General features: G+C 43.0%; 2 protein-coding genes across 10 annotated transcripts in view; both read left to right on the forward strand.

Annotated features, from left to right (window-relative positions):
• Window positions 1-6,870, forward strand: part of LOC103529030 (meiosis-specific coiled-coil domain-containing protein MEIOC) — a 28,292-nt gene extending 21,422 nt beyond the window's left edge. For all 5 annotated transcript variants that reach the window (XM_030445308.1, XM_030445306.1, XM_030445307.1 and 2 more), the window contains 4 exons: window positions 416-2,195; window positions 3,613-3,747; window positions 3,921-4,101; window positions 6,321-6,870. In XM_030445308.1, the coding sequence (XP_030301168.1) occupies window positions 416-2,195; window positions 3,613-3,747; window positions 3,921-4,101; window positions 6,321-6,538 (2,314 nt within the window). In that variant the 3' untranslated portion in view covers window positions 6,539-6,870. The remainder of the gene's footprint in view (window positions 1-415; window positions 2,196-3,612; window positions 3,748-3,920; window positions 4,102-6,320) is intronic.
• A 16,607-nt stretch (window positions 6,871-23,477) lies between these two features.
• OBSCN (obscurin, cytoskeletal calmodulin and titin-interacting RhoGEF) overlaps window positions 23,478-25,821 on the forward strand; it is a 216,830-nt gene continuing 214,486 nt past the window's right edge. For all 5 annotated transcript variants that reach the window (XM_030445973.1, XM_030445974.1, XM_030445975.1 and 2 more), the window contains exon 1: window positions 23,478-23,663. The gene's annotated coding sequence lies outside the window, so the exon portion shown is untranslated. The remainder of the gene's footprint in view (window positions 23,664-25,821) is intronic.

Here is a 25,821-nt window from a genome sequence, read left to right on the forward strand (position 1 = left end):
TCACTTAAAAATGAAAATTTCCTAAAATCTTCCATCAACTTACAGGATTTTTGGGGAAAAAATAATCTGATTTTAACAAGTCCAGATTGATTTTTATTAAAAAAAAATTAATAAATCCAAATTAAACTCTGCAGTTCTGAGTATGTGTGTTTAAAACATAACAGATCAGTATTGGTAGTCAGATTTCACAACAGTCTTTACTCAGCTGCAGTGGGAATATTTTTTTCCTTCCCCTTATATTTTGGAGAAGGGAAATGTTCCATAATTCAGCCAAGAATTAAGGGGAAATGTGCTTGGATATAATCACAGAATCATGGAATGGGCTGAGTTGGAGGGGAATGCAAGGTGTGAAGTTGTTTAATATGAGGAATGTTTCACATCATTACAGGAGTTTTTTTTTTAAACCTTGTTACAGGAATTCTCTTTCAAAATTGTTCCCACCTCTGTGGGCACCTGATCTTGGAAGCAATGGTGAATTCTCAGGGCTCTCATCCAAGCATTCTGTTGAAAATAAGGATTTTTCAGACCTTTTGGGCACACAGAACTGCTACCAGGAAAAGTCCCACGACGTGGAGATGTTACACAGAGGTTTGGAAGATCTTCATTTCATAGAATCTTGGCTTTCTCCATCTGGCCCTTGCACTCAGCCTGACAATATCCTGAAGAACAGTTACCCTGAACATTCCTCTTTGCAAAATAATAATAATAATGCAATTCTCCAAGAAGGGTTTTCATTTCAAAATGTAGATTATAACCAGCACTTGGGCACTTATGACCACGTGAGGTTAAATGGAGACTATGAAAAAATTAGTCCCAGTTTTAGCACTTTTTCTTCTCAAAACAGAACAAAAGAAGGCATCAGCATTCAGAAAGAGTATTGGAAAGCTGAAAGAGCAAGAGGCAAGGTTATGAAAAATAATGCTCAAGAAGAAGCTAAGTATTCCCCTGATCTTTCCAATCAGCCTCTTGATGATTCCTGGGATAAAGTGTCCCAGGACAGCCAGCAGTTTTCTAAGAGACAGGAAAGCTTCACAGCTCCTCAGAGACTTCCCTCATCTCTTCATCCATCTCTTTATTTTTTCAATCAACCAAAAAGAGAAAATAATTTTTCTGGAGGGACAAGCAGAAAACCAGAGGAAACCCATATGCAAAATGGTCATCATAGCTTTATTTTGGGGGATGCTTTTAATAATACTGAATGTAAAGTCCATATTCATCCTAAAGAATGCTCTCACAAAGTTCCTGAGTATGATTTATCCTTAAAAAGTGTTATGCAAAATGGGAATTATCCGTTTTACCACAGACAGATGTGGCTGGATGGGAAAATTCCAAATCCCTTGGATCTCACGTATGGAAAGCAAGGAATAACAAGTCCACAGTCATCCTCAGGAGTTTCCACCATGTCCAATGGTTCTCCCACCCATCAGTCTGTAACACAATCTTCTTACTACTCACAGATCTCTCCTTCACGGAGAGATGGAAGGTTACAAATACCCAATGGAATTTCCAATCATCTGGGAATTTCTAATTTCCTCTCAGAAAATCAGAAGCAGGTGAAACCCACTGGAAGATCACAACACGATTCCCTGGCTAATAAGGAAGGACACCACCATAAACTCCCCATTAACTTTCCAGCTGACTGGTTAATGCAGCAGAGTGAAGATCCTGAAAAATACCACAGATATCCAAAAAAACCAACCCAAGGAAATGGAAATAAAGATGACAGAAGAGGCAGGAGGAGCTGGATTCCTCATTTTGGGCACACAACCCCAAACCGCCAGCAGTTCAGCACCTTCCGAAAAAGCCACGAGCAGAGTGGTGGTGGTGGTGTGTCAGATTTCATCAGTCCTCCTTTTCGTCCTTCTTTCCCCCTGATGTCTGATTTTAAACAAAATCCCAGCTTTCCTCCATTCAACCACCACCTCTTTTCATCAGGAAATAATTTCAATTTCCCTCCCTCACCATTCCCATTCTCAGAACTCGTCGATCTTTTTCACTACGATGATTTGAGTCACTTTAATCCCTTCCTCAGTGACCTCTTTTGTGGGGAAATTGCTGCTCCCTGCTTTGCCTTCCCACCACCATTTAACAGGTACAGACCTCCAAGAAACAGAAATGGACCTGCTAATGAGCTTCACAGCCGACTGGAGGAGTGTTATGAACAGTGGAGAGCTCTGGAGAAAGAGAGAAAAAAGGTAAAACACAGCTGGGTGTAACTTTCTAGCAAAGCTGGGGATTGCAGGAAACAAAGAGTAGAGGCTGTTACTCCTGAGGAGGTGAGAATTCTGTTACAGTGGTGTTAGTTTTAAATATATCAAGCATCATCCAGTATGTATACATAATATTGTGTGAATATCATGCTGGGAGTGATTGGGCTCTCTGGTTTTAAATGATGTGTGGTTTCTAAGACACATTCCCCCCAGATCAGGCTGCTTGCACATTTCTCTCTATTAACCTACAACTTTTGCTACATTGCTGTCAGTGACCAAAATACTGAATTATCATTAGCTTGGATGTTTTTCCCTTATATGGTCAATAAAAGATGATTAGTTAGGTGTTGTTAATTCTGTAGGTCCTTGTTACCATTTTAGAACCATCAGCCATATATGATGACACAGCAGGTTCCTCCCTTGCCACAGGTAGTGTTTAAAGTACTGATATTTTATGTGCCTTAATGCTCTAAATGTTCATATTGCAGAGGTTGGTGAGATGGATCTGTTTTGTTTTGGGGTTTTTTTTTTTGTCTGCTTTTTGTGCAGCTTTCCAGTGTATTCATGGCTCACCTGCATGTAGGATTGGACTTTTTTTTCTGCTGTTTTCACATTTTTTATATTCTCTCCCTATGTGAATTCTTCAATCCCAGCAGGACTTACATTTAATTCTGCTTTATCTGATCACTCAACCCTTTCAGGTCTCACTGCAACTGCATTGGAGTTCTCAGTGACACTGAGCTTACCTGCTTCCTTTTATAAATTTCATTTTTCCAAGGATCTCTTACTTAAAAAAAAAATAAATCTATGAATTCTGTTTGGAATTTCCTACAGTATTAAGTGTGCAATTGGATTAGTACTGCAAATTGCTTGTTATAATTCTTAAATACCTGGTGTCTGTGTGAGTTCATGACCTTTTTTCCATCTATTTTTTTTCCCCTGAATTCTTTTTAAGCTTCTGAGATGCAACAAAGGGAATAAACTGATTTCCTTTTTTATTCCACATGAATTTCAGAGACAGCTTCTGCTGGTGTGATCACCTGTAGCTGTTGTTTGCATTAATCTGTGACATTTGAAAGATGCAGTGAGGAGCAGCCAGGTTAAATTCCTAGGATCCCATACAAGCATTTCATTTGGGTCTGGGATTGCTTACAATAAAATCCTACAGCTTTGGGTCTAAAAGCTGAGAATGAGCTGATTTAGAGGAATATTCTTATTCTTACAGCAGCTGTTGTACCTCTAGCTTGATCTTTGGAAACAGTTTTTGGGAAACATCAGAAATAAAGACAGGAAGTACATTACTGGTTTATTTCTATTAGAAATCTCTCCATACCTCAAAAATTCAGGTTTTTAGATTGTACTCATTTCAGACACTATTCTGGGCTCTTTATTTCCCCTCCAGACTGAGGCTGACCTGGCAAGAAACTTCCCAGGGAAGCGAATTTCCAGCTCAAACACCACTCCTGTCTCCAGACTCCCTCCCAACCCTTCCAGAGTTGATCGTTTGATTGTTGACCAATTACGAGAACAAACCAGGGTAAATTTTATTTTTTTGAGCTGTAATTCCTGCATTTCCTTTTTATTTAATTTTTTTTTTTGCTGTTTTTTCTGCTCGTTTGTTCGCTTTTTGTTATTTCTTTTTTTTTTTTTTCTGGTTGTTTAATGAAGATTTCTACTGAGCAGCTCTGGTGTTTGCCATGTGTCTGGCAGGTACTCACATTAATAGGAAAAATGGAACAGCTTCATGGTACTCCTGTGCACAGTAACATATCCAGAACTTTGGAACAGCACTTGGAAGCCATCCGTGTGACACAGGCGAGGCGTAAGGATGAGATCATTAATGCTGCAAACCCCCAGAGACAAGGAGCACCACGGTTTAATAATGACAAAGGTACCTGCTTTCCATGCCTCCACTTCTAAAAGCTTTTTCAAAGATATATGTGTGAAATTCTGCCTTTTGAAAGATGCAAATTTGAAATACACAATTACTGCAATTTTGGCAAAGAAAAAGAAAAAAGTTGTAAATCCAAACCTCTTACTATTTTAAGTCTGTTTAAAAATTACAGATTTTTTTTTCTCTTCTGTTTTTACTAGTTTAAACACTTTGAAACATTTTCCTCTTGACTAAAAGAGAACTATAAAAACTGTTCAGTGAAGTTAAGCAGGTAACAATAAGTACTTTTCCAAAATAAAAAAATATTCTTGTTTTTAAAAAAGTTGGAGAGGGACTTTTTTTTTTTTTTCTGAAGGAAAAATAGGAAAAGGGATTTAAGTTGGTAGAGGAGAGATTTAGATGAGATCTCAGGAAGAGATTCTGCAGTGCAGGGTCTGCATCTGCTGCTGAGGGTCTACACATAGGTGTAATCACAGAATCACAGAGTGGTTTGAGTTGGAAGGGACCTTAAAGATCATCTGGTTCCAACCCATTGCATGGGCAGGGACACCTCCCACCAGCCCAGGTTGCCCCAAGCCCCATCCAACCTTCAACATTTCCAGGGATGGGGCAGCCACAACTTCCTTGGGCAACCTGTTCCAGGGTCTCACTACCCTCAAATTAAAGAATTTCTTCCTCATGTCCAACCTCAATCTCCCCTCTCCAAGTTTTAACCCATTTCCCTTGTCCTCTCCCTACCCCCCTGTGTCCAAAGCCCTCCCCCAGCTTTCTTGGAGCCCCTTCAGATATTGGAAGGTTGCTCTGAGCTCACCTGGGAGCCTCCTCTTCTCCAGGCTGAACAACCCCAATCCCTCAGCTTGGCTTCCCAGGGAGGTGCTCAGCCCTCTGAGCATTTGAGTGGCTCTGCTCTGGACACCTTCCAGGAGCTCTGTGTCCTTCTGGTGTTGGGGACTCCAGAACTGGATTCAGGACTCCAGGTTTTAGTCCATTTGCTGCTGTGAAATACAGGTTTCTTTGAGTTCTGCTGGTGGTGATGATTTATCCAAAGGCTGGTGCTGAGGCTGGGTGGGTGTCAGTGCTCCTGAAATTAAGACAAAAAAAGGAAAAAAAATTCTGCATTGAGCTCATGTGTCTGGAACTGAGCAGGTCCCTTAGTGATCATACTTTGTAATATCATTGTATATAACATTATTAAAGGGGATTAATTATTATAACACAGGCATGATGCCACTGAATTTTAGGCATAATTCTGGTTGCTGTTACTGTGAGGTGTTGGAGCTGCCATTTGCTCCCTGATGGAATTCAAACCAGTGCAGGACAGAGAACAACATGAGCTGTTTGCTGTGTAGGCTTTTTGTGCTGGTGATAGCCCTGCACTTTGGCCACAACAACCCCATGGGGAGCTCCAGGCTGGGGACAGAGTGGTTGGAGAGCAGCCAGACAGAGAGGGACCTGGGAGCTTGGATTGCCAGGAAGCTGAACATGAGCCAGCAGTGTGCCCAGGTGGCCAAGAAGGCCAATGGCATCCTGGGCTGGCTCAGGAACAGCGTGGCTAGCAGGTCCAGGGAAGGGATTCTGCCCCTGTGCTCAGCCCTGGGGAGGCCACAGCTTGAGTCCTGTGTCCAGTTCTGGGCCCCTCAGCTCAGGAAGGAGATTGAGGTGCTGGAGCAGGTCCAGAGAAGAGCAAGGAGGCTGTGAAGGGATCCAGCACAAGTGCTGTGAGGAAGGGCTGAGGGAGCTGGGGGTGTTGAGGCTGGAGAAGAGGAGGCTCAGGGGAGACCTCATCACTCTCTCCAACTCCCTGAAAGGAGGTTGGAGCCAGGGGGGGGTTGGGCTCTTTTCCCAGGCAACTCTCAGCAAGACAAGAGGGCAGGGTCTCAAGTTGTGCCAGGGGAGGTTTAGGTTGGAGATGAGAAAGAATTTCTTTCTGGAGAGGGTGATCAGGCATTGGAATGGGCTGCCCAGGGAAGTAGTGGATTCTCTGTGTCTGGAGATATTTCAAAAGAGACTGGATGTGGCACTCAGTGCCATGGGCTGGGAACTGCAGTGGTAGTGGATCAAGGGTTGGACTTGATGATCTCTGAGGTCCCTTCCAACCCAGCCAATTCTATGATTCTATGATAGGTTGAACAAATAAACAGGGTTTTTTTTATATTTACATTAATATTACTGTGCTTTTATATTAATTTAACCTGTCCCATGTTTTTCTCTTGCAGATGTCCTGGCTCTGGCAGCTGCCATCAGGGAGTTGGCTGCTTCCACACGCAGGGCTCGCACTGCTTTGTGGTGTGCTTTGCAGATGACTTTGCCAAAACCCACTGCAGTAAAACAAGAAGCTTTTGAAAAGACATTACAAGGCCTTTGTCCTCCAGACACAAGCACACAAGAAAAAAACAGCTTGGAACATGAAAACAAAGGAAGCAAAAAAGAATAATCTGCGGAAGCCTTGAGGATTCTGGAATAAGAGCAGAAAATAAGAATAATGATAAAAGGGAGGCAGGAGGATGGGGGAAGGGCAGAGTACCCTGCATGGTGCCATGGAAGGGGTTTTTGATGGGTTATCAAAAAGGAAAAGGGTTGATCTAAGTGATGAGTGCTGCAGTTCTGCTACTGCGATGTGGGTGTTGAGAGACACATCTTGTAATTGTGTTAATGCAATTTTAATATTGCTGGGATTGCAATGTCTGCTGCATAACAATTTTATTGTTAAGGGGAACTAAACACTAGCTGAGCATTTCCTTGTGTGTTTTTATCCAGAGCTCTGGATCATCTGTCAAGTCAAACCATGGGCTGAGAAACCAGAGCATGGTGTAAATTAATTTTTTTTTTTTGTTAGTGATACAATTTAGCATACTTGAAAAAAAAAATCAATTTGAAAGATACTTCCTAAATGTTCAGGGGTTTTTTTGCACCATTAGATATTTCCTTTTAGTGCCAAGGTAATCAGTAATCAGTTTGCATCTCATCACTGTACAGAGCAATGCACACTCCTGTATTATTTTGATGACAGGGAGTCAGGTTGTTCAGGTTATCTCTAACAGTTTGACAAGAATAATCAGTGTTTCATGTTGATTGCCTGAGCTGCTTCAGCAGTTGTGCTGCCAATCCAGTTTCCAGCTAAACCAGTGTAAATTGAGCTTTTCTAGAGCATAGTCCATTGAAAATTGTGCATCTAAAGAAAAAAAAAAACCAACCCAAAACCCCAGAAGTCTGTAGATTTGCAGTAAGTATTGCACTGAAGTGCATGTTAGCAGGTGATAGAAAATGGTCACTCAGGATTAGAAATTAGAATTATTGATTCCTCAGTGGGTTAAAAAAAAAAGCTATAGAGCATAGTATGCACTTAATTAAAAATATTGTTTTTTATTAATATAAACTCACAGTACTATAGTTTTCAGGAACATTCCATATTTATTTTAATATGTTTATTGAATGTTTATTTAAAAGTCTATTTTAGTACTAGAAAGTTGGATATTTTGCCAAATCTTCCAAATAATCAGATTTAAGGATTTACTCAGGAAATATATATATTATATAAATACACAGGTGGTATATAGAGGTTTGTTTTTTTTTTTGAGGAGAAGGGATGTTTGCAAAGTATTTACACAAAGCTAACTATATACTAGGTTACCAAAGCTGTTTACCTGATTAATTTTTTGCATGGACTATTTAATATATTGAGCTGCTGTTAATTAGTCTCTCCATACTGTGGCTTAGACAATCAGAAGTGTTTTGTGTTGGTGTGAATGTTTAGGGTGAAAAAATAGAAAAGAATGAGTAATTCAAGTTTTGTTCTTAAGGCATTTAAAAGTATTTTAATGCTTTAACAGCTGTGTTACTGTTAGGTGATCTCTTAACATGTGCTAAAAACCAACTCATAAGTATCAGTAAATTAATGAATGGCTTTGGAGAGCAGTTCTTACCTGAAGAGGGAATTAAATTATGGGATATAAGCAAAGTCTGAAACACAATAATGAAGATTTTTATGTTCCATGTTGAATCTGACACCTGGTGGGTAGATGTCTAATTGTTTCCATATATATGTACTTGCAAAATGTTCCAAATGTTCTGTAGTTCTGGGTCTGTGGATGCTTCTAGAGCAGCTGTAAATCTCACAAGTATCATTGTTATCTGTCATGAGGCACAAGCTACATAACTTCTATAGGAAAAACTTAGAGAAGCCTCATTGTAATCCACTGACTAAAAAGTTTAAACCAAGAGTCAATAGAAATCAGAATCTTATTATAGCAAGATGAGTGGGTTTTTTCTTTTTTCCCATAGAAGAGTGAATTCAGATGAATATTTTCAGCCTTAGCCTAAATAACAAATAGTGGAGATAATTATTTAAGTGGTTTTGCAATATATTTGCAATATATTTGCACAGGCTCACTGAAGGAGGTTAAATTTCTGGTTTTTTAGTTAACTCTGTGCTTTAGGAAGTGGAGTCTCCAGTACTGCAGTTACTGAGTGCTTTTCTTTTTCATGATCACTGTGTTGACAGAAAATCAGGCTCTGAAAATCTTGATCATCTTGTGTGTTCACAGAACACCTGTAGTCCTGCAGGGTTGTTTTGTAGTGGTGAATGTTTAGTGGGTCCTTATTGTGTTGTGAGTTAATTATTCCTGTGACAGAACTTGGGCTTTATTAGTTCATGATATGAGTAATGTGCCTTTAACAGCCTCAGTTTTCAAAACTGGTAAACAGGCTCAATTCTTGCTTTCGGTTGCAGTTTAAAGAAAATGCATTTTAAAAGGGTTACAGTGTGGCTGTGTGGCTCCAGCTGACCATTACCATGTGCTGTGAGTGTTCTTGCACACTTGTAGCCTTCTTGCACACCCCAGCACGGGCTCTTTAACAAAGTGTAAAGCACTGGAGCTGTGGGGAGTCACCACAGGTCAAATGTGTCAGGATCAGATGTCCCTTGTCATGCCCTACAAATGCCACCAGCATGCACTCATATTTCATTTTGCCTTGCTCATGTTTTCTTCACAAATACTCTGGGGCTTCATATCAAAATGATTTGGTGCCTGTTTCTTTAAGTTATTTCATTACAGACAGTGTTAGAGCTATAAAGGCAAAAGTCCTTTCAGGATGCTTCAGTTTTCCTGGGTTGTTACACACCCTTTTTATATTTCAGGGGGAGAAGCACTGGGTTTTGTAAAACACCTGGAGTTGAAGCAGCTCCATGACAGTAATTTATTTTTTTCTTCTACTTAGTGTTTCATTTGGCAACAATGCACAAATTCTGTAAGTATTGCACTGAGATTCTTGGTATGAATAAGCCTAAGTAGAATGCTTCTGGTTTAGGGACTAATATTCAGAATTTACTGACCAGTGGATATTAGGTTATGATTTAGGTCACACTTAAACCAGAGAAGTGTTTTGGTTTGGGGTTTGATTTCTGAAATCCACACCCTTCTCCATTTGTGGAGCCATCAGGGAAAATTTAATTTATTCCTTCCTCTTTGCTCCCCACCCCCCAACTTTGTTGAGCTTCAGTTTTTCTTTTTTTTTTTTTTTGGTTTTCTTTTGATTCATGCAGTTGAAACTTTTGAATGAGGTGAACAAGGCAGCAGACTTTCAACTGGGTCATGGCAGCAGTGAATCCAGTTTGAGAAAATGGGACACTTAAAGTTCCTTCTCAGGTCTAGGTTATTATCAGGTGTATGCTTTGATAGTTGCTGGTGAATCTTGAGTATTTTAAAATCCCAAGCTGCTTGTCCAATACAGCACAGGTTTAGGATTTGTAAATAACTAAAAGGAGGCTTCTGGTGGTTCAGTATTCTGATTCTCAGAAGAGAGGACAGCATCAGAGTAAGAATTGTTTTTTCTTTCAGGGCCTCTTCTGCTCTACAGGACTCCCAGTGGCATTTTAGTTTAGTTTGATGGTATCTATACAAACTAAAACTAAGGGATTGGTATTAACTTATTATTTTACTAGAACAGTTTACAAGGAAGCTGTCTGTGTTCAGGAGGTTTGTTTTGCTGGGGACTTTTCAGGAGTGTAAAACCATGAGTTCCCAAACTACTCCTAATTTTTTTTTTGTCTTTTCAGACTGAAATATTCTTTGCTCTTGATGTTTACCATCACTGCTAATCTTTTGTCTGTACCTGGATGCAGACAGTTTGGAAATAATTTGCCTTACAGCTTGTAAAGTGGTTTTCCTGTCTCCAAAATGTGTCTTTTCTTGTTTCTGGTACCTTTTCTCTTTGAAATAAGCAAACAGTAGAAGATGGGGATGCTGTGAGTGGGAGGCTTTGCTGAGGTACTTTTTTTTTTTCAGGGATGTGTGCAGATCCTCCAAAATCTTCTTAAAAACCTCCTGGCTTTCCTCTGTACTTCTCCAGAACTGACCATGATCACAACTTCCTAAAATTATTTATTTTTTCTCCCATTCTTTTCGGGGAAGCAAAGAAGGAAGAGGGGGAGCTACAAGAAGGAAGGAAACACCAAGCCAGACAAAACCCTGCACCCAGTGGGCAGCATCACTCCCCTCTGTGTCTCCTGTGCCCAGAAACACGTGAGCCTGTGGGGTCAGGGATCTTTTTCTCCTTAAAATGTGTTTCCCTCTATCCCACTGGCTCCTTGTGAGCTGTCAGGATTCAGCTGTGAGATTTCTGGCAGAGTCCTTGTCCTCCCAGCCTGGGATGCTATAATCATAAGGAAGAGGGTTTGGGAAGCACTTCAAGGTGATGCAGTTTTCCTTCTTGGGTTGAGATCTCCACCCTCTCAACTGAAAGGGAAGAGAACAAAGAACTTAAACTTATTTTTTCTAGACTTAAAAAAAAAAAAAAAGTGACAAAAGGCAAGGAGTACTCATGGGAAACTTCATGGAGCTCTTTGGTTCTAAGTTTGCTCTCCTGCAGGTGACAGCATTCAGCTTTCCCTGGTGTGGTATTCTCAGATACACAATTTAATTTATAATATTTCCTGGCTCTAATGCTGTAGGAAGCTGAGGGTTGTGTGGGGTTTTTTTGGGGGATTTTGTGTGTGTGTGTGTGTGGTTTTTGTTGTTTAAAATTCTTTCAAGATTATGCAACAAAGAGACCTTAAGCCTACAGATATATTTTTTAAAGCTACATTTACCTGCTTTAAAAGCTGATTTTTCTACCCTCCTCCCCCTGCTTGGCAGCAGTGATGTCAAACCAGAGCCACCCAGAGCAGTGAGGTTTGGAGTTTTTTTTTTTTGTTCTTTGTATCTCTATTGAAATAAGTAAACAGTAGAAGATGGGGATGCTGTGAGTGGGAGGCTTTGCTGAGGTACTTTTTTTTTTTCAGGGATGTGTGCAGATCCTCCAAAATCTTCTTAAAAACCTCCTGGCTTTCCTCTGTACTTCTCCAGAACTGACCATGATCACAACTTCCTAAAATTAATTATTTTTTCTCCCATTCTTTTCCGGGAAGCAAAGAAGGAAAAGGGGGAGCTACAAGAAGGAAGGAAACACCAAGCCAGACAAAACCCTGCACCCAGTGGGCAGCATCACTCCCCTCTGTGTCTCCTGTGCCCAGAAACACGTGAGCCTGTGGGGTCAGGGATCTTTTTCTCCTTAAAATGTGTTTCCCTCCATCCCACTGGCTCCTTGTGAGCTGTCAGGATTCAGCTGTGAGATTTCTGGCAGAGTCCTTGTCCTCCCAGCCTGGGATGCTATAATCATAAGGAAGAGGGTTTGGGAAGCACTTCAAGGTGATGCAGTTTTCCTTCTTGGGTTGAGATCTCCACCCTCTCAACTGAAAGGGAAGAGAACAAAGAACTTAAACTTATTTTTTCTAGACTTAAAAAAAAAAAAAGTGACAAAAGGCAAGGAGTACTCATGGGAAACTCCATGGAGCTCTTTGGTTCTAAGTTGGCTCTCCTGCAGGTGACAGCATTCAGCTTTCCCTGGTGTGGTATTCTCAGATACACAATTTAATTTATAATATTTCCTGGCTCTAATGCTGTAGGAAGCTGAGGGTTGTGTGGGGTTTTTTGGGGATTTTTTGTGTGTGTGTGTGCTTTTTGTTTAAAATTCTTTCAAGATTATGCAACAAAGAGACCTTAAGCCTACACAGATATATTTTTTAAAGCTACATTTACCTGCTTTAAAAGCTGATTTTTCTACCCTCCTCCCCCTACTTGGCAGCAGTGATGTCAAACCAGAGCCACCCAGAGCAGTGAGGCTTGGGGTTTTTTTTTTTTGTTCTTTGTGTCTCTATTGCTGTGACAGTGGGCATGATCTTAATATCAAATTGAGTTGTACAGTTCTGCTGTAGAGCCACAGTCTTCTGTAGGTGCTGGTGGGGTTTTTTTGGTTGTGGTTTTTTTGGTTGTGGTTTTTTTGGTTGTGGTTTTTTTGGTTGTGGTTTTTTTGGTTTTTTGTGTTGGGTTTTTTTGTGTTGGGTTTTTTTGTGTTGGGTTTTTTTGTGTTGGGTTTTTTTGTGTTGGGTTTTTTTGTGTTGGGTTTTTTTGTGTTGGGTTTTTTTGTGTTGGGTTTTTTTTTGGTTGGGTTTTTTTGGTTGGGTTTTTTCTTGTTTTTTGGTTGGGTTTTTTGTTGTTTTTCTTGGGGTTTTTTGTTGGGTTTTTTGGTTGTTTTTTGGGTTTTTTTGGTTTTTTTTGTTGTTGTTGGTTTTGTTTGGTTTTCGGTTGTTTTTTGTTTTTTTTTGTTTTTGTTGTTGGTTTTTTGTTGGTTTTTGTTGTTTTGTTGGTTTTTGTTGGTTTTTTGTTGGTGTTTTTGTTGGTGTTTTTGTTGGTGTTTTTGTTGGTGTTTTTTGTTGGTGTTTTTGTTGGTGTTTTTTGTTGGTGTTTTTGTTGGTGTTTTTTGTTGGTGTTTTTGTTGGTGTTTTTTGTTGGTGTTTTTTGTTGGGGTTTGTTGGGGTTTGTTGGGGTTTGTTGGGGTTTGTTGGGGTTTGTTGGGGTTTGTTGGGGTTTGTTGGTTTTTTTTTTGTCGGGGTTTTTTTTGTCGGGGTTTTTTTTCTTGAGGTTTTTTTTGTTTTTTGTTGGGTTTTTTGTTGGTGGTTTTGGTTGCTTTTTGTTGGGGTTTTTTGTTGGTTTGGGGTTTTTTTTGCTGATTTTGTTTTTTTTGCTGGTTTTGTTTGGGTTTTGTTGTTGTTTTGGTTCTATTTTAAAACATTCCTTATGAAACCAAGGAGTTTCCAGCTCTGCAGCTCACCCAGCTCTCCCATCCTGTCTCCCAGGATCAGGGGATCCCCCACAGCACTGAATTTAAGAGCAATCAACCTTTATTCTTCACCTTTATTCTTCTTTTTAAACAGCTGCATTTGCAATGAGGCTTCAGAAGGGGTGGGTATTGTCCTGCTCCCATTGAAGCAAGCAACTTCAACAGATTTTTTGGGTCTTTTTCTTGCTTTTTCTGCTCTACCAAGTCAGGTAATCCCCTTAGGAGTTCACCTTGAGCATTGATTATCAAGAAACTCCAGAAGGATGGATGTGTTCCCAACCTTTTGTGTAAGGTTTCTCACTACTTGGAATAACTGGGATGATTTTTTTGCTTGCTTTTCAAGTTGAGGAATGGATTTACTGCAGAAATTGGCTGGATTTGTGTCTTTCTGAGAAATTTTCCACCTTTTTTTATCCTGATTTGCTTCCATGGAAATACAGCCTTAACTGTAGGAAGTCCTTGGTGTGTTTCCTGTGCTCTTTGGCCATTTTAAGCACCAGCAGTTATTTGTTTTGTAGAATATTATATTAAAAAAATCACATTTTATGTAGATATTGCTTTGTTGGTTGGTTTGGGGTTATTTTTTGGCCTGATTTTTCTTGTTCATTTTAATTTATGTTTTTTTTCCTTGTTCTTTTTTATTTGTTTCACTTTTATTAATACCTTTGCCAAACAATTTCAGCAGTTACAGGGAGTGGAAGGTTCCTTCTTATTCTTTGGTAGCAATACTATAACCAAAGGTGCAAAAAAAAAGAAAAAAAATTGCATTTAATGTATTTACTGTGTGAGAATAAAAACTTATCAGGTTAGGAGGAACTTTTAAAAGACTCTGAGGAACTGGAGCTATAAATAGAATCATAGAATCATAGAATTAGCCGGGTTGGAAGGGACCTCAGAGATCATCAAGTCCAACCCTTGACCCACCGGAGCAGTTGCTAGACCATGGCACTGAGTGCCACATCCAGTCTTTTTTTAAATGTCTCCAGGGATGGAGAATCTACCACCTCTCCGGGCAGTCCATTCCATAGCCTAATCACCCTCTCTGTGAAGAAATTCTTTCTAATATCTAACCTAAACCTCCCCTGGCACAACTTAAGACTGTGTCCTCTTGTCTTGTTGAAGGTCGTCTGTGAAAAGAGTCCAGTTCCCACCTCGCTACAGCCTCCTTTCAGGTAGTTGTAGACAGCAATGAGGTCTCCCCTGAGCCTCCTCTTCTTCAGGCTGAACAGCCCCAGCTCCCTCAGCCTCTCCTCATAGGGTCTGTGCTCGAGTCCCTTCACCAGCCTGGTTGCCCTCCTTTGGACCTGTTCCAGGACCTCTACATCCTTCTTAAACTGAGGGGCCCAGAACTGGACACAGTACTCGAGGTGTGGCCTAACCAGCTCACTAAATCCTCTTTGCTTCTTTGCCAGAGGATCTCTAAAAAGGAAAATCTTTACCTATGGTGTATAAAAAGCTTGTTAAATCAGAGTGAAAATCATTGCCAGACAAAGATTGCTTTGCTTTTTATTTTACTCTTTAAAATGCAACCACTTTAAAACCTGCTGATGCACAGTTAGAACTTAACAAGCATATTTTTTTCACAGAATTGGGCTAATTCTGATATAGATGGGGGGGAGAAATAAGTTTCCTTTTTATTTTTTATGAGGGTTGTACAAAGATGAATAGTGTCTATATTTTAATATACTGTTTGCTGGACCTTTTACTTGTTTGTTGCTCAAACTCATTTACTCAAAGTAGCAGATTTTACCCTGCTGCTGAAAGGAGGATTTTGTGAGTTGATAATTCAGGAGGCCCAAAAAAAAAAAAAGAGAAAAAAGTCAATATTTGCTTATATTTTTAATCATTAATCATTTTAGGTTTCCTTAAGTCTTTCTGCAAACCAACTGTGGGTGTCTGAATGCAAGAATCTTAATTCTACCTCTTGTGTGACATTCTTAGAATTACACTTCACAGTTCTTTTGGGGATTTATTGTTTGATGGCACACCTCCACCTGCTTTTTCCCTTTTTTTTTGGGTTTTTTAATCTTTTTTGGGTCATTTTCTGTGGAACACCAGGATGCCTTGTGGCTGGGGTAGCTTCACGTGTGGCAAGAAGCTTCAGGGTTTCTGTGCAGCAAAAGGTAGAAGGGTTAAAAGGGATTCTGAGGCTTGGGTGTGAAAGTCTCAGAAATACAAGAATCCTGTCATAAATCATGGCCAGTGTAAGTTCCCTGTGTGTCTGGGATTTGATTTATTTTGGTTAAATAACTGTGTGGTATTTATGTCCCTAATAAATAATTACAGCTTCTTCTTTAGTTTGACTCTCACTTATTTATCAGCTGCTCTTCTCCAGGTGGGATGAATTTCATTTTGGTAATTCTGCCTTGAAAGAAAATGCTCCAGGTTTTGCTGCAAAGCACTGACAACAATTTAAATTATATATATATATATATATTTATTTTATTTTTTTTAGGTGATTGGTTTTGTTACTTCAGCAAAAAGTGGGGAAAAAAATGAGCAGTTTGGGTTCTGCTCAGGAATATTGTTTTTGATCTGGATGCAAGGTCCCAGAGACATAGAGACAACTTCTGGAAACAGGATTGCATCAAAGAGGTGAAAGTAAAGGAGAATTTAAAAGGAGTTTCACAGAGTTGTGCCCATCAGCTCACACAGTATTGCTGGGGGGAAAAGGCTTGGTGAGTTTGACCTGTTTCTTAAAGTAAATTGCTTTTCTAAATTTCACATAATAAAAAATTCACATTAAAAAAAAGAAAAAAAAGAAGAAAGGAGAAGGAGAAGGAGGAAGGAGAGGAAGAAGGAGGAAGGAGAGGAAGAAGGAGGAAGGAGAGGAAGAAGGAGGAAGGAGAGGAAGAAGGAGGAAGGAGAGGAAGAAGGAGGAAGGAGAGGAAGAAGGAGGAAGGAGAGGAAGAAGGAGGAAGGAGAGGAAGAAGGAGGAAGGAGAGGAAGAAGGAGGAAGGAGAAGGAGGAAGGAGAAGGAGAAGGAGGAAGGAGAAGGAGGAAGGAGAAGGAGAAGGAGGAAGGAGAAGGAGAAGGAGGAAGGAGAAGGAGAAGAAGAAGAAGGAGAAGGAGGAAGGAGGAGGAGGAAGAAGAAGAAGGAGGAAGAAGAAGGAGGAGGAGGAAGAAGAAGAAGGAGGAGGAGGAAGAAGGAGGAAAAAGGAGGAAGAAGAAGAAGAGAGAGAAGAGAGAGAAGAAGAAGAGAGAAAGAAGAGAGAGAGAAGAAGAAGAGAGAAAGAAGGAGAGAGAGAAAGAAGAAGGAGAGAAAGAAGAAGAAGGAGAGAAAGAAGAAGAAGGAGAGAAAGAAGAAGAAGGAGAGAAAGAAGAAGAAGGAGAGAAAGAAGAAAAAAGGAAAAGGAAAAAAAAGAAAAAGAAAAAAAAAAAAACCAACCAACACTTTTTTATTTTCAAAGAGTTTGGAAGTTCCAAGCAGGAGAACTTTATGCTGATGATCTCAGAGACCCTGAAAGTTCTCAAATCCCCTCTCCCTCAGCGAGATGGATTTAAGGAAATCTCAGCTCTATGGGAACATTTTATTTTAGCACTTCCTGTGTCTGTTTGTGCACACCAGGTTGGTGCAGGCAAAGAATGAAACGTGCCACTGATACACTGAATATTTTATTTGGACTGTCAGCTGCTTGCCATGGGCTTTGGAGGGAAATCCCTTTTCCTAACACATATTCCAGCAGCTCCCACAGGTTGGAGTTATCCTGGTTTTTTTATAGATGGAGCAGAAGCTGAGTATCTCTGGTTTTACTCACATTATTGATGGGATTGTCAGGGTTTAACACTGACCCAGTAATTAAACCAAATTACAAGATGCCCCCTATTAATCCCCCTCCCTGATAAAGGAGAGAGAATAAGGGAGAGAGACTGATGGGTTGGAAACTAAACTACACAACTTTAATGAAACAGGAATGAGAAATAGGAAAAATGACTAAATCTATACAAATATACAGGAAAATTGATCCCAGGTTCCTCCCCCCTTCCCCCCAATAACTCTCACGTCACCCCCGAGGCTGCAGGGCAGCCCTGGGGAAGTCCAGGCTGGAATCCTGGGGTCAGCAGCAGTTGGGAGCTGGAGGCAGGAACACAGAGATTCAGGCTGGGATGGATCAGGAGCACAGGCAGAGGAAGGGATGGAATCCTCCCAGGATGCTGAAGCAAACAGGGAGAGGGGAAGAAGGGGAAGCAGGAAGGGGTTTGACCCTGTGATGCCTCCAATTTATCCTGAGTATGAGGTGTATGGGATGGAATACTCTGTTTGGTCAGTTCTGGCATCTCTCTTGTCCCTTCCTCCCCACAGGAGGGTTTCAGGTGGGACCTCTTTACTCCTTTTCTCCTTCTGGAGGGCAAAATGTTCCTCAGAGCTGAGCAGTGTCCCTGGTTCTGCAGCCCATTCCCAGCTGGAACTCTAAACACCCAGAGTTATCAGTCCCAGAGCAGCCACTGACTGAGAACCTTGCTGTTCATTTCAGCAAGTGCAGCTCCTTACAAGAGACTGAGCTGAAAGCAAAAGTACCAGACAGAAAATCCCCTTTATCCTGGCCCAAACCAGGACAGGTTTTGTGGGGTGTGTAGAGCCAAGGACACTGCTCAGCTCTGAGGAACATTTTGCCCTCCAGAAGGAGAAAAGGAGTAAAGAGGTCCCACCTGAAACCCTCCTTTGGGGAGGAACAGACAAGATAGATGCCAGAAGTGACCACCCTACAGAATTCCTGGGTGTTTTCCTGCTGGCACACGCAGGGCTGCAGGAGTTCAGCTTTGTGGACTTGAGTGTATAATTTCAAACCTCAAATGGGGGAAAAAAAAAAAACCCACCAAAAAAATGTTCCTCAGGTTGGAATTTCCAGAGTGCTTTCTGGTGAGTGCAGAAAAAATAATCTATAAAATTCTATTTTTTTTAATTTTTTTTCTTGGATGTGATGATGGAGTCACCATCCCTGGAGGGGATGTTGAGACCTGGTCCTTAAGGATGTGGTTTAGTAATTATAATGTTGGTCCAAAGTTGGGCCGGCTGATCTCTAAACACTCTGTGATGCTGCCTTATCAATTTTCATGGTGCTTTGAATAATTTAAATATGTAAATATGTAAATATTTGTAGCAGGATCTTCCCTTGAACCCCTCCCATCCCTCTCAAACCTCTCACTGGGAACCTCTGAGCTCTTTTTTTCCGTAGCTCACCCTGAAAACTCTTCCTTCCCAATCAATGCCCCACAGACACTCGTGGTCCCCTTGGGATTTCCATCCCAAATCCCCAACTTTTTGCATTTTCCACGTTGTGTGGGTGACTGAGGAGGAAGCTCCTGAGGTTCTTGTGTGGGCAGGAGTCTGAAAACCATGGAGAGAGGAGAGGGAACTGGAGTGGTTTGGAGCTGGAGGTTGTGGTGGTTCCAGGAATCCCCATCCCACAGCTCCTCTTTGGGCTGGGAATGATGATTTCTGGCAAACCTCAGGAATTCTGGTTAATTTCTGGATAACATCAGAAGAAAACCTGAAATTATCTTCTAAAATATTCTTAACCAGGACAAGGAAAACAGAATTTTTTTTATTTATTATTAGTTTCCTTCAACTCTTAGCACTTTGCTGCTTTAAGCCTCTGATTTAGAAGTTAATTTTAGGGGCACTGCAAGAAACCTTCTAAAATTTATTTTTCATGGAAGGAAGAGGCTTTCCAAAGGATCAGATCCTCAGAGAACCATCCCTCTTTTATTTAAATCGAGCCTGGTTGCTTTGATACTTGTTCCAAAACACCTGCAATGGAATAGTTGCAACTATTTTAGTAGAACTCTGCTGGCAGCTTGCCTGGGAAGAGGCTTTGGAAAACAGTCCCAGGAAAATGTTTTCCTCCTAACCTGGCAGCCCGGAATTAGTCTGACAAGGTTTGCTCTCCTGCCCTGGTTTTTACAGAAGATTAACCACGAGGTTTGGAAATATTTGTTTTTTCCTTGATGGGATGAACTTTGTGAAGCTGTGAGTGTGGCTGTGCTGTTCTGAATAATAGTTTCCTAAATAAAAATAATAATAATAATAAATCATAGAATCATAGAATTGGCTGGGTTGGAAGGGACCTCAGAGATCATCAAGTCCAACCCTTGATCCACTCCTGCTGCAGTTCCCAGTCCATGGCACTGAGTGCCACATCCAGGCTCTTTTGAAATATCTCCAGACATGGAGAATCCACTACTTCCCTGGGCAGCCCATTCCAATGGCTGATCACCCTCTCCCTAAAGAAATTCTTTCTAATCTCCAACCTAAACCTCCCCTGGCACAACTTGAGACCCTGCCCTCTTGTCTTGCTGAGAGTTGCCTGGGAAAAGAGCCCAACCCCCCCCTGGCTCCAACCTCCTTTCAGGGAGTTGTAGAGAGTGATGAGGTCTCCCCTGAGCCTCCTCTTCTCCAGCCTCAACACCCCCAGCTCCCTCAGCCCTTCCTCACAGGAATTCTGCTGGATCCCTTCACAGCCTCCTTGCTCTTCTCTGGACCTGCTCCAGCACCTCAATCTCCTTCCTGAGCTGAGGGGCCCAGAACTGGACACAGGACTCAAGCTGTGGCCTCACCAGAGCTGAGCACAGGGGCAGAATCCCTTCCCTGGACCTGCTGGCCACGCTGTTCCTGATCCAGCCCAGGATGCCATTGGCCTTCTTGGCCACCTGGGCACACTGCTGGCTCCTGTTCAGCTTCCTGGCAATCCAGACTCCCAGGTCCCTTTCTGCCACTCTGTGCCCAGCCTGGAGCTCCCCATGGGGTTGTTGTGGCCAAAGTGCAGAATCCAGCACCTGGACACCATCCTGTTCCACCTGCTCTGGATCAGCCTGCCCTGGACAAGGTGATCTCCAGAGGTCCCTCCCAACCCCTCACATTCTCTGGTTCTGTGATCTTTCTTCAAGGTTCTGGTGGTGGAGCTTCCCTGCATGCTCATCCAGATGATGGAGAATTTTGCTCCTGTTCATGCTTTATTTTTCAGAGCTTTATCAGTAACCAGCAACCAGCTGCTGCTTTGAGCTGCCAACCAGGAGTGGTGCCCATGAACCTCTCATCACTTTAATTCAGGTAATGTGCAGCTGGCCCCTTACATCACAAAAAAACCCCCCAAAACCCATGAAATGCATGAATTTTTGTTTCTGAGCCCTTTCTGGGGACAGCAATGTGTTGAATCAAAGACCTCATTTTAGTCTCTGAAGAATCCACCTCTGGCCATTGCTGCTCTCCATGGTTTGCTGGATCTCAGAGGGTGAGGAAGAGTGAGGCAGGTTGTTCCAAGGAATATTTCACTTGTTATGCTTTGCTCCCAGAGGGATGCTGATCCCACCTAAACTTCAGGTTGAGGGTCAGCCTGGAAGTGCAAAGCTTGATAGGAGATAAAACTTGATAGGAAATTATTACTTTTTGTGTTCAGATTGTTGGGAACTTCTACTGCACCTAAAAGTTTGGCTTCAGAACAGAGGGCAGAACCCAGTAGGATGCTAGGAAGCATCTTTGGAAAGACAGATGAGCTTCACCAAAGCTCTCCCTAAGCACTGAATGAAGTTACTCTGCCAATGCTCAGGGAGTTCAGATGTCAGCTGAGAGATTTTTTTTTTTCCTCAATCCTCTAACTTTATGGTGGTTTTTGACCCACTCTGGGTAAAATTCTGCCCATGCTTTGACTCAGAAGGAGCATGAGGCTGTTGTGTGCCACCTCTCTGCAGTGTCCCAGACCTGGGCACTGGTGGGCAGCATCCTTGCCTATTGTAAGATTTGAGGGGTGGGTCCTTCCATCTCACTTGATAGTCAATATTAGCCCCTCTCCTTCCCCTTTGGAAGATCGTGGTGGATCTTACACTTCCTGTGGCTTTTTATCTCCCATCCATGGGGCAGTGCTTCAGGAAGTGACATCCTTGCTCTCAGGAGGTCGAGGATGGGACAACCTCGCTCTCAGGAGGTCCAGGATGGGACATCCTTGCTCTCAGGAGGTCACTGCATGGGATGAAACATGATTTACTTCTAGAACAAAGCAGTTCCCAGCTTCTTCCCTGTTGGGAAGGACCTCAACATCCCTAGGACACCTTCCCTCTCTCCTCCTGCCAGTGTCCTTGTCTTTGGTCATCCCTCTGCAATAAGGTAAAGGAGTCCAGCTATTTTTCTCTCTTCATCCTTGGGCTCTCCTCCCAAAGAGATCCCACTCAGATTATGCTGGATCTCATCCATTTTTTATTTTTCAGTAGCCAAATGCATGGCTTGGAGGCTTCAAACATGGAAATTCCTTCTGTGTGCAAGGCAGTAGTACCCATTCCTAGGGGACACTGAAGGGGACACTTTGTTCCTTGGGACTCTTTTCAACTCCTGCTTTCAAAACCACCTCCCAAACCTCCAGTTTGCTCCCCCAGGCAGTGTTTTTGTGCCCTGACAAGTGAGTAAACACAACCCAACGTGGTGCCTTTAGCTACCCCAGCCTCTGCAGCCCCTTATCTGCTTTGTTTCCTGCCAAAAATAAGCACATTGAGTAGCTCCCTCCTGATAACCACGGGGAGGTGAAGTGGTTGGGGGTAGGGGGAGCCTCCTGGGGTTGATTCTGGCTCCTCTGTCTTTAACTGAAATGACTTGAAAGTCCAAAATACTTTGGTTGCTGATGGACTGGTGGTGGATGATGGCTTGAACGGGAGCCAGCAGTGTGCCCAGGTGGCCCCAAAGGCCAATGGCATCCTGGTATGGGTCAGGAATTTTGTGTCCAGCAGGATCAGGGAAGGGATTTTGCTCCTGTACTCAGCTCTGGTGAGACCTCACCTTGAGTCCTGTGTCCAGTTCTGGGCCCCTCAGCTCAGGAAGGAGATTGAGGTGCTGGAGCAGGTCCAGAGAAGAGCAAGGAGTTATTGGAGCTGAAGTCACACAGAGAAAATGAGACTTCCTTCTAGGAGGGTTCAGAGCAGCTCTTTGAGCACCACAAGGAGAAAAATAGCAAGGTCCTGCAGGCCCCCATGGAGACTGAGCCCAAGATGGGGAAAGCCTCATGATGTTCTTGTTGGGAGAAGGAGTAAGAGTCTGGCTGCCAGCTCTTCACCAAAGAACCATCTGACTGATCCCAACCCATCTGGGTCTTTTAAGACACCTTGTGAAGCAGGGATGCTGAGAAGATGTTGAGGAGAGCAATGAGGATGTGAAGGGACCAGGGGGAAAGTTTTATGAGAGGCTGAGGGAGCTGGGGGTGTTGAGGCTGGAGAAGAGGAGGCTCAGGGGAGACCTCATCACTCTCTCCAACTCCCTGAAAGGAGGTTGGAGCCAGGGGGGGGTTTGGGCTCTTTTCCCAGACAGACTAGAGGCCACGGGCTTCAGCTCTGCCAGGGGAGGGTGAGGTTGGATCTCAGGAAGCACTTCCTCATGGAGAGGGTGCTCAGGGATTGGGATGGGCTGCCCAGGGAAGTAGTGGAGTCCCCATCCCTGGAGGTGTTTAAGGAAAGGTTGGATGTGGCACTGAGTGCCATGGGCTGGCTGATGTGGTGGGGTCAGGTCAGGGGATGGACCTGATGATCTTTTCCAGCCTCAGGAATTCTGTGAACTGTGTTTTTAGGAATCTGTTAAAAAAAAATTAGCCACTTTACTGCTAACTATGGAAAATGCCACCTTGAGCTGCAGCTCATGGAGTTTTTGTAAACCCCTTCAGAGGCACAGAACAAGGCATTTAAGAAAGGGAGAGTAACACTTCGTTTAAGAAAAGCAAAGATTGACTCAGATTTATTACCTTGCCTTTTATTTGCCATCCCATCTGCCTGGGAGGTTATAAATAACCCCCCTATTGATCTGATGCCTTTGGAAAAAAAATAATTCCTGGAATGCTGATGAGTTGGCAGCTGCCTACCCTCAAGTCCCCAGGTCACATTCATCACTTGGCTTTGGGATGGACTCTTGAGGAGAGAACTCCTGACCCACCTTGTCCCCCAGACCACCAGAAACCTCTGGGGGGTATTTTTCTGTTGCTGGAGTGTCCCTAAAACGATGCCCTTTTGCCTGTCTCCTGCAGGAAACTTAATCTCCTGGGTAAATGACACCCAGGGCTATTTTGGAGCTGGGCTGCAGAGGGGAAGCAAAGCACGTCAGCAATTTGCCTGGAGGAGGTGGAGAACCCAGAGGAGGGGTGGGGAGGTGGCACAGCCTAACCCTGAGCACCAAAGCCACTGCTGGGGGACTCAGGGGGGGACCTTCTGCTGCACATCCCTGCCCCAGCACTGAGGTTTCTGTTTTATTTTCCTGGAGGGGAAAGAAGGAGGCGGGGTGGGAGGGTGAGGGGGAGAAACCAAAGCCAAGATGGTCTCCCCGTGTCCTCTGTCCCCTTTTTCCCCCTTTCCCCTTCTGTCACCTCAATAGGAATCAGCTTTTTCTTGCTCTGTCCAGAGCTTTGCTTCTCCTCAGCCTCTTGAGAAGACTCCAGGTAAGACCTAAGCCTTCATCTAAAGAGAAGTGGACTTGGGGATGCTGATAGCCAGGGAAAAAGGGGAGAATGTTGCTTGTAGCTGAGGGAGGGGTGAGGTTATCCATGTCAGTGTTGTTCTGCTGCTTTGTGCAGGGATGTCCTGCTTTAGGAAAAATATTTAGAGATAGAACCAAAGGTGGAGGTCCTAAATCCATCCATCTTCTGCTCTGAGCAGAATATGGATTGCTTTGCTGAATTACTTCTGGTCCTGTCATCAAAAGATCAAAGATCAATCTCCAGGGCAGACCAGAGAGGAAAACCAGGTTTAAAGCTCTTGATTCTGCTTGATACATTTTTCTCTCCAAACTGGAGATAGCAGTGCATCTAGAGAGCCTGGAAAAAAATAGATTTCCTTTGCAGAGGTTTTTTTTTCAAAGTTTTATTTCCAGGGCACAACCTCAGGGCTGCTTTTCTCTTCAGCAAGGGCTTTTTTTTTTTTTTTTTTTTTTTAAACCCCTCTGAACTTCTCAGTACCAACCCCCCCCTTTCTCCCTAACCTCCTCCCATTCCTACAAATGGTTCTGACTGGAGATGGAGAGAGATGGAGCTCGACAGCTGAGGCTATTTTGGGCCTTCCAGCTCAATGGGGTGGAGTGGCTGTAATGACAATGACGTCCTCTTGTTAAAATACAAGGGCTTAGGTTGGAGCCTCTCTTGCTAATTGTCCCCAAGGGAATTCTTCATCCCTGGGGGAAAGAGTTGGGATCCTGCAACACCCCCACGTAGGGAACCACACGTGCTGAAAGAGGAGGTTGTGTTCCCAGCTTAATAAGAGCAAAGTTATTTTCCTCTTAATGCAAGGGATTTAAGAGATGGGATTATTTGCTTCAGAGCTGCTTTTAGTGGTGCAGGGAATATGGAAAGAGGCCTTGGTGCAGCTCTAACACTGCTGCCAACTTCAACCATGTAGAGCTCCAGCCTGCTAAACCATGAGAGCAATTCAGTAAAATAAATCAGAGTGAATTTACTGCATCTCTGGAGCTCTCAAACTCTCCAGCCCTGTCCAGCAGATGGACCTGGAGGTGGGATTCCACCAGAGCTGCTTCTCTCCAGGAGCTCTGTCTGAAAGGGTTGGACTCGATGATCTCTGAGGTCCCTTCCAACCCAGCCAATTATGATTCTATGAAACAAAATACACTTTGGGGGACATTTGTGATGAAGCTGCTACATTTCCCATCACCCCTTTTCTCTCCTCAGTTCTGCAAACCCAAGATTTCTGTCCTCTCCCTGCATCCCTCTCCCCACCATGGAGCAGGAATGAGCATCCCTGAGACCTCCCTGGTGCTGTGGTCTTTTCTTCCTTAGCATCAGAGCAGCCTTGGGTGCCTTTAGACTCAGGAAAACAAAAGGAAAAAATGATGTCATGGAGTCCTCAGGAGCTGATTTGGTGCTTTTGGTGCAGTTTTAGTCCTTTGAAAGCTTCTGGGGTTGTTTTTTAGGTCTGTCAAGGGGGTGGGGGGAATCCAAAGTGGAGCCTCTCTACTGTAGCAATGACCACGTAGGAAGATGTTCTTTCTTTGCATGGATTTTCTTGAAGCTGTTGGTCAACTGGCTGCCTGGTTAATGGGGGGATGAGCAAGAAATCTGCCTGTCTATGAAAGAGGCAAGATAAGCATCTTCTTTAAGCACAGAGGTGCTGGAGGTGGCTTCAGTCTCCCATGGTTTACATTGAGTGTAGGTTTGGTTGTGTGCCTGGAAGGTGATGTGAATGCTTTGCCTGGCAGTGTGTACAAACCATGCTCTCTGTTCTTCTTTCTAAGGGATCGTTTGGCTCTCTTGTTTCTTGCCAGCTCTAGGAAATACTCAGGTTATTGATGATGAATTCATACTGGCAGCAGGAGGGGATGCAGGGCCCTTTGTAGACAGCTGGGGCATGGTTGGAAGAGGTTGTTGAGATAAAGTGTGGCTGCCCCATCCCTGGACGTGCTCAAGGCCAGGTTGGATGGAGCTTGGAGCAATCTGTGCTGGTGGGAGGTGTCCCTGCCCATGCAGGGGGGTTGGAACTGGATGAGCTTTAAGGTCCCTTCCAACCCAAACCATTCTATGGTTCAGCCCTAACCTGAAGGTGAGAAATGTAAGATTGTTTTGCCTTGAGTGCAGCCACGGGTTTGCTGAG

This window comes from Calypte anna, chromosome 2, assembly GCF_003957555.1.
Source record: "Calypte anna isolate BGI_N300 chromosome 2, bCalAnn1_v1.p, whole genome shotgun sequence".
Lineage (NCBI taxonomy): Eukaryota > Metazoa > Chordata > Aves > Apodiformes > Trochilidae > Calypte > Calypte anna.